Here is an 8121-nt window from a genome sequence, read left to right on the forward strand (position 1 = left end):
AAGCATAAAGGTGCAGAAAAATTATGATATACCATCCATTAATTGATCTCTAAATTCTCAAAATTTAGTACAGGTACAAACCTATACTTGAAACATTACATAATCAAAGATGCTATGCTATCTTCTTAGTGTTCTTAGGAGAGCCCTTTTGCTCAAACAAAGTTTACTATTAATTAGTGGTAACTAAACTAACTAAAACATTAAAACAAATATGATAAAGAATACCTAAAACATACAAACTTCTGAATAAAAGGATCAGACGTTAGAAAAACTAAGAAGTTTCTAATTCTCATTTGATTGCTAAGTGTCCTAAGCATTATTCAAAGTAGGAGGTCTTTGCACATCTATCTCTTCTTTGGCAACTTTCTTCCTATCATGCTTAGTACTGCCAACACTATCAGTCAATTCGCGACCTTTAGTTTCATATGGAATGAGTAAGACAGCAACGGCTGTAGCCAAGACTACACCGGCGAAAAACAGGACAGCTTCCTTTTGATGACATCCTTGTACTAAGGCTACAGCCACGACAGGGCTGACCATACCGCCAATTCTTGCCATAGAGCTTGCAGTTCCAAACCCGGTATTTCTTACTGATGTTGGATATATCTACATTGTACAATATAAACACAACAAAATTTCAAAGTCATATTGAAAAGATTATTGAAAAAATGAGTGAAAAACAGAACAAATTTAAAAGTCATATTGAAAACATTATTGAAAAAAATGACTGAAATGTACAAGGTTGTTGATATACCTCAGGAGCAAAAATGAAAGCAGTAGTAAATGTTCCCATAATACATGCTCGAGAACCAAACATAAGAACGGTTGTTAGAGTTTCAGATCGACGGGCTACCAAAGGCACCAAGAACGCGCAACATGTTGCTAACATAAGTGCCATTGAATTCTTACGACCAATTCGATCAATTAGGAGTCCAACAATGACAAGGCCGGGGAATTCTACCACCAAAAAAAAAAAAAAAAAAAAAAAAGTCAAAAGTTTGTTCATTTATCAAAGTTACATTGTAGAAGGAATTAAACTGATAGAGTATAAAACATAGTCCTGTCTAATTGGTGAAGCCCAACAATATGTTTTACATTCTATCATGTTAGTAGACCAACTTAACCAAAAGATTAAGTTGCTGGTTGAATCACATGAATATGTTTTATACTCTATCCATAACTAACAAATTAAAAACATACCTGCAATACTAGTGATGAAGACTTCCTTATAATTGATACCAGCACCAGGACTATTATCCTCGACGTTGTTCTTGTTAGGACCACATACATTGTCATTGTTTAACTGAGTTGTGAGTAACACGAGACCATAGTAAGCTAAGGAATTTCCAAAGAACACGACCCAAAGAAGTATTGTTGTACGGATCAATTTTGGTGAAAGGAGTATCATAATTGATCGTTGTACAGTCATTTCTGTATCCTTCCAATCTTTCGAAACAGCACCATCATCTTCTACAAAATTTTGCTCTTCTAGTTCCATATCAGTTGCGAGAATCCCTGGAGGTAGTTCTTTGCCATTCACTTTGGCCATTTTTGCCAAAACTTGAAAGGCCTCGGCTTTTCTGCCTTTCAAACATAAGTACCTTGGTGACTCGGGTGTAATTAAGTAGAATATGAGCAAAACAAATGAAGGCAAAACTGATAGACCCAGCAACCATCTCCATCCTAACCTCGGCATTACAACCTATCAAATTTGAAGAAATTTGAGTCCTTTTGATTTGGTTTTATGTCACAAAGTTAGCTGTTGGCACTTTGAAGTATTAATGAGAAAAAATATGTACAAAATAAATAAGTGAACAAATAAACAAACATTTTAAATGTTGTAAAAATAAATTCGTTAACATTAATGAAGATAAATAAGTAAACAAACATTTTTAGGAGTTTAAATGTCCACACACTATTCATAAGAGTACTCTCAGACTTTTTAAAAGTTATTATGAATTCATAAAGTTTTCTGGTAATGAAAGAAAGAACTAGTATATATGAACATACCCAGGCTAAGGCAGACTCGACAATTGAACCAACGGTCCAAAAAGCTTGGAAAAGGACTAACCATGTACCGCGACTAGGTGCAGGTACAAATTCTAAAAACCAGGTTAGCAGTACAGGACCAGCGCCGAGGCCATTGCCTACAATGCAACGTGATATTAGCAAGACTGCGTAATTTGGAGAACCTGCACTTACGCATCCAGCTGCAGCAGTTAATACTGCTGAGAACATATATCCTTTCCTGATACAAATTAGTTGGTATTATATGAGATTCATAATTTTGGATCAGTGGATAGTGGTGGAAAATATTGAGTTACATAGAAGATATATGATTGAAATAAAAATTTAGATTTTTAACATATAAAAATATAAATTTATTACAATCAATGTATGCACATCTCTAAATTTGATCTAATAATTTTTCTTATCCAACATAGTGATGATCAAGTATTCATGTTAAATTGTTAATGATTCATACATATAAATTGTTTGAATTAAAAATATATTCATTTAGGTTGATTTTCATAATAAAGAATATTGTAAGTTATATTACATATTAATACTAGTGTCAAAGATTCTACAAACAAATCTAATTAAAATGCTTACCACCCAAAGAAAATAAATAGCACTTCCAAATAGGGAGTCCGTCACCTATCATTCATTGGGTGTACCTATTTCTAGGTACACCAAAACCTCGAATAAGTTATAACATTTTGTATTTGCTCATTTTGAAAGAGAAATTATTGGCATCATAGAAATTGAAATAAAGACATAAACTCTACAAGCTATTATTAACTCAAAATAATTTAGTTTATAGGAAATTAATTTTTAGAAAAAAAAAATTATTGATTTTTTTCACAAAAAAAATTATTGATTTTTTTCACAAAAAAAATTAGTTAAAAAAAAAATTAGCTAAGTTAATACTTTGTATAATTTTATGTATTTGGAAATTGTTTTAAAAGGGGCACATGATGACCAATTTTCACTTGCCCGGTTGCCTCTATTGCCCTACACATCGTTGATCATAATAATTATTGTAATAATTATATACTCCGTAATAATAATAATAACAATAACAATAAGAAAATTGATTATATATATAATAATTATTGTAATAATAATAGTAATAGTAAGGAAATTTTGATAATTACCACCATCTATTGTTGCCAAAATTGAAATTAACAACTCAAGTTTTTTTTTTTTTTTTTTTGAATTTTACCACCTAGTTTTTTCCAAAAGTTTTGAAAATCCCACCACTTTGTGAGATGACGTCATTGTGGGACCCACAATTTTGTTTTCCCTCCCTTTCCCTCAATCTTCCCTCGATTTCCCCTGTTCTTCTACTCCCCTCTTTCAATTTCAACTCTGAAATTTGATGTCATTTACAAAAATTTCGCAAATTAGATTATAATTTCTACAATCTAACATCAAACGAAGTGAATTGATTAGATTAATTAGTGTTAGGGTAATTAATTTGGGGGTTTTGCTAAATTGGACAAATTAGGGTTTATGAAGTTAAAATTGAATAAGTGGACAATTAAACAGGTAATTACTACGAATAAACCCCTAATTTGTCGTATTTAGCAAAATCCCCAAATTGATTACCCTAATTTGTCGAATTTAGCAAAACCCCCAAATTGATTACCCAAACCCTAATTAAACTAATCAATTCAGTTCGTTGTAGGTTAGATTGTAGAAATTATAACCTAATTTGCGAAATTTGTGTAATTGAAATCAAATTTGAGAGATGATATTGAAAGAAGGGAGTAGAAGAATAGAGGAAATCGTGGGAAAGAGAGGGAAAACAAAATTATAGGTCCCACAATGACTTCATCTCACAAAGTGGTGGGGTTTTCAAAACTTTTGGAAAAAACTAGGTAGTAAAATTCAAAAAAAAAAAAAAAAAAAAAAAAGTTGAGGTGGTATTTTTAATTTTGGCAACAATAGATGGTGGTAATTATCAAATTTTCTTTAATAATAATATTTTGTTACAATAACAATAGCAATAATAATAGTCATTGTAATAGTCATCACTTAATCAGGGATACAACCCGAAAAATGACAAGCATCGGGTATCATAGGGTTTAAGTATACCTTCTTCCATATTTATCAGAAACAAGACCCCAAGAATATGCTCCGACGAGCATACCTGCAAACACAACGGTCGTAATGAGACTTTCCTGAGCAGCACTAAGCTTCCATTCGACTTTAACGGCTGGTCCGACGAATGACAATATCATCATCTCCATTGCTTCTGCAACCCACCCCATTCCAGCATACCCAAGTACTAAATATTGGTATTTCCCGAACCCTAATTTCACTAGTGCATCATCCACGCTATATGTCACACTTGAATCTGTCATTTTCTACAATCATGTAACAAAAATATGTTTGATTTTTAGTAACATAATTTTAGATCTCAATATAAAACAATCTTCAAACAAAGATTGCCAATGTAATTCGTTATAAACACATACCACTAGATTTGGAATATGTTGTGTTCCACTAGTGAATAGAGGCGATGATATCGTTAGTTGTTGTTTGTCATGCAACTTTATCGTTCAAAAATCTGAAAAAGAAAAATACTCATATTAGTGATTTATAGATCAGCTCTTAACTTATACGGAAGTTGTATAATATAAGACAATACTCCAAATGGCAACACTTGGGACCAGATTTTATTCCAAAAATTCTAATTTTTTTTTATGTACATATTTCCTTAGTTTTTTTAGTTGACATCTTTCTATTATCATGCTTGTCAACGCATATTTTTAACGATTAATATCTCTAATTATTAACATTGTAAAATTATAAAAAGTCAATATTAAAAATAAAAACATTGAAACGATTCAAACAAAATCCCACATAAATATGTTTTATCGTATCTATAAACAACAAAATCGAGTCAAAGCGTGTTGTGTGAATAGTGTAAAAGTCAAACGGTGTCAAATAAAAAAATGGAAGAAGTATATACAAAAATTTTGTTCTTTCTTGTTTTTTTTAAAAAAAATTATTTCAAATTTTTATCTAATTTCTACCCCTTTGTTGTTACAATTTCAAAAAGATTTTATTGTCATTCTATCATGTAATTATTAACACATAGTAGGTTACTTCCACTATTCATCATATACATTGTTACATTCATTTAAATGAAATATTGCGGGAATGAGAAATTTATAAGTTATAAATAAATATACGATTATGTAACTAAAATTAACTTCAATGCAAAACACTACTTATTATAAAAAAATAACCTTAATAAAACATATAAATAGAACATGTAACGCGTAAATACATACCAATAGGGTTGGAATGTTATATTTCGTCTTTAATTAATCTTGTTTTGGGACAATGTGACGATTTCAAATGACTGACAATGTCAGAGGTACACAATCTTATCACTAAAACGCAAAAAGCTAAGTTTTTTTTTGAATTTTTTTTTTAATAATATGACTATCACTTCAATAAAAAGACGAAAATAATGTTGAACACTTTTAGAGAAAAAAATGCATATGAAAAACTGTGGTTGGATTCGGAATTTGAGGTAAAGTTATTATGAACGAGTTCAATCAAATGAATATTTATAGAAAGATTTCAAGTTTTTATATAAAGATAAATTAAAAGAATTAATTAACTACTTTCCTAATAACAAGTTGTTAAATCAACAACAACTTACATGATAATAGTTAGATTTACTTACAATGCTCCGTATTACTAATTCTAACATATGAATTTCTCCTAACTTATAGGAAATATTTGGACATTTTTTTTATATATAATATTGTGATTGAAAAATATTTGCAACCTAATAATAGTACTAATAGAAGGTATTTTTTAAAAAAATAATAGTTTAGTTTGTGGTTAATTATTCATGCAAATTGAGAGTGAGGGATAACTCAAGTGGTTAGAACTTCCCTTCCGATTTCAGGAGATCCTGGGATCGATTCTCACCAAAAAAAATTATTCATGCAAATTTAATATATATATATATATATATATATATAGAGGAAGGCTCATATAAGAACCCTCCTCTATATAAGAATCCAATCTTATATAAGAACCAATCTCAGCCGTTCATTAGTTTTGATCTTACCATCTAAATTGTTCCTTTAGTAATGACATTTATGTAATTCTTTACAAAAAAATTTTCCCTTTCTAACAAAATAAAACTCAAGGCTTTTCTTTCTCTCTCTTCAACATATTCTCTCCCCTCAGCATCTTCTCTGTCCTCAAACTCAAAAGTAGCCAAACTTCATCATCTTCATCAACGAATTCATATTTTGGTAAGTTTATCAATTCTTAAAAAATTCGATTTCATGCATTTTAATCCTTGATTTTTTCCAGATTTCTATTCAGATTTTTATGTGATTTTTAGTTGCGATTTTTTGTTGCGATTTTTCTGTTTTTTTTTTTTCAATTTTTCTTATTTTTGTTCGTACTTTCATCAATTTTAGAGTTAACATCTTTAGATTTCTTCGATTTTATTTTCAATTTGTTCGTTTTAATTTTCGATTTTATTTTTTTGATTTTTTTCCAGATTTTTGATTTTTTTTTTTTATTTTGTGAATTTGCTTGAGATTTTTCTCTGGATGTATGTGTGATACTATGATGAGAAGAGAAAATTTATTTAGAACAAAGCAATGGTGGATTTAATTCTTATGTTCTAAAGTTTCTTTATATGTTATAAAGTTTTTCAATCTATGTTCTAAAGTTTTCTTACTATGTTCTAAAGTTTACCTTATATGTTGAAGGTTTACTCTATATGTCCTTGTCTGCCATCAGTTCAACAAATAATAATGATTCTCCTCAGTTTTCATGTTTAGACAGAAAATTATATTCCTATGCATCTCACTGATGTTATGTCTGATGTAGAATAGTTCTAATTGTTGAATTATAGTATGATTGTTCTATAGGATGATATTTCAATACATGCTTTGTTTTTGTGTTCATTCATTATGAGTTTTATTTATTTTGACTTGTTTGCTGTTTTTGATCGAATTTTCGATGATATTTTGCTAAACATTCTGCATTATATAGTGTTATTGAGTCTATAATGTTGTATGTTTTCGTTGAATTTTATTTTTTTAGCCAATTTCCATTTGAATTTCACTTTGATGAATCAAGTATTATAAATCTATAGTTTTAAATTTGTTGCCTAACTTTATAGTTAGATTGTTTCAATTTAACTTGCTGGGTTTGTTTGATGAAGAGAAAAAAAAATTATTTAGAACATATTAGTGGATTTAGAAGAGGCAATTAGAACATCAGGAGAAATACTTCCCATTAGTGGAGATGGTGGGGAAGGATTATATGATACTAACAGGTATAAAGTCTTTAAGAGCTCTTTTCTGCTGGATAATGGCTCGGTTACAGGAGGAGGAGCTACTAGTTTTTGCTGCTACTGCGTGGGCCTCTTAGTCTTATCTAAACTCTCAGTTGCATCAGGAACCTTGGCAAAATAGAGATATTGAGGTAATGGGATTCCTGCGACTTGTTGGTGATTATAAAAAATATAATGCTGTTGTTGTGTGTTGAGGAAATCAAGCAATTGTTCCCTCAAATAGAGGATGGCATCCTCCTTCTGCTGGAAAAGTTCGGGTCAATATAGATACATCTATACTTGTTGATGGGTGTGCAGGTTTGGGTGCAGTAATAAGGGATGCATATGGAAAGAATCTTGATGTGGCTATTCAGAGAGTGAAGTGTGGGGGGAATGGTGATGATGGCTGAAGCGCTAGAAGTCGGGTGGGGTGTGCATAAACGCTTTGGTTTACTCATATTGAGCTCCAATGTGCCTTGGAGGTTGTGAAGGTTGTCCACAATACTATACATAGGAAAGCTCTAATTAATTTGATCATAGTAGATGTGTGCTTAATGGGGAATCACTTTATGTAATTTTCTTGCTCACATGTGAAATGAGGTGGCAATGTTATGCCCACTTTGCTCCTAGATTGTGTCCAGTAGATGGGGGAACAAGTTTTCTTAGATTCTTTCCCGCAAGGTATTATGGCCTTAGCGGATATCGATGTAACTTGATTTTATCTGGTTGCTTAATAAAATTTCCACCTTGTTTCAAAAAAAAAAAGTGTACAATCATAGCATCAAAAACAAGAA

General features: G+C 30.7%; 1 protein-coding gene across 2 annotated transcripts; it reads right to left on the reverse strand.

Annotated features, from left to right (window-relative positions):
• Positions 1-298: 298 nt before the first annotated feature.
• On the reverse strand, positions 299-4529 carry LOC145627100 (organic cation/carnitine transporter 7-like). 2 transcript variants are annotated; one of them, XM_081679497.1, is made up of 5 exons: positions 4102-4529; positions 2011-2248; positions 1201-1702; positions 755-957; positions 299-606 (listed from the first exon to the last, which is right to left on the reverse strand). In XM_081679497.1, the coding sequence occupies exons 1-5, from the start codon at positions 4368-4370 to the stop codon at positions 310-312; spliced, it is 1509 nt and encodes a 502-aa protein (XP_081535623.1). In that variant the 5' UTR covers positions 4371-4529; the 3' UTR covers positions 299-309. The 2 variants fall into 2 exon arrangements, with proteins under 2 accessions (XP_081535623.1, XP_081535622.1); XM_081679496.1 differs by lacking the exon at positions 4102-4529 and adding an exon at positions 2614-2721.
• Positions 4530-8121: the final 3592 nt, after the last annotated feature.

Source organism: Chenopodium album, chromosome 4, assembly GCF_948465745.1.
Source record: "Chenopodium album chromosome 4, dcCheAlbu1.1, whole genome shotgun sequence".
NCBI lineage: Eukaryota > Viridiplantae > Streptophyta > Magnoliopsida > Caryophyllales > Amaranthaceae > Chenopodium > Chenopodium album.

Excerpts from the sequence above, each read along its gene's own strand:
- LOC145627100 (XM_081679497.1), bottom strand. The coding sequence starts at position 4,370 with ATGACAGATTCAAGTGTGACATATAGCGTGGATGATGCACTAGTGAAA. Across the intron at positions 2,249-4,101 it reads TCTGATAAATATGGAAGAAG|GAAAGGATATATGTTCTCAG; the intron begins GTATACTTAAAC and ends AATTTGTATCAG. Across the intron at positions 958-1,200 it reads CTTCATCACTAGTATTGCAG|AATTCCCCGGCCTTGTCATT; the intron begins GTATGTTTTTAA and ends TTTTGGTGGTAG.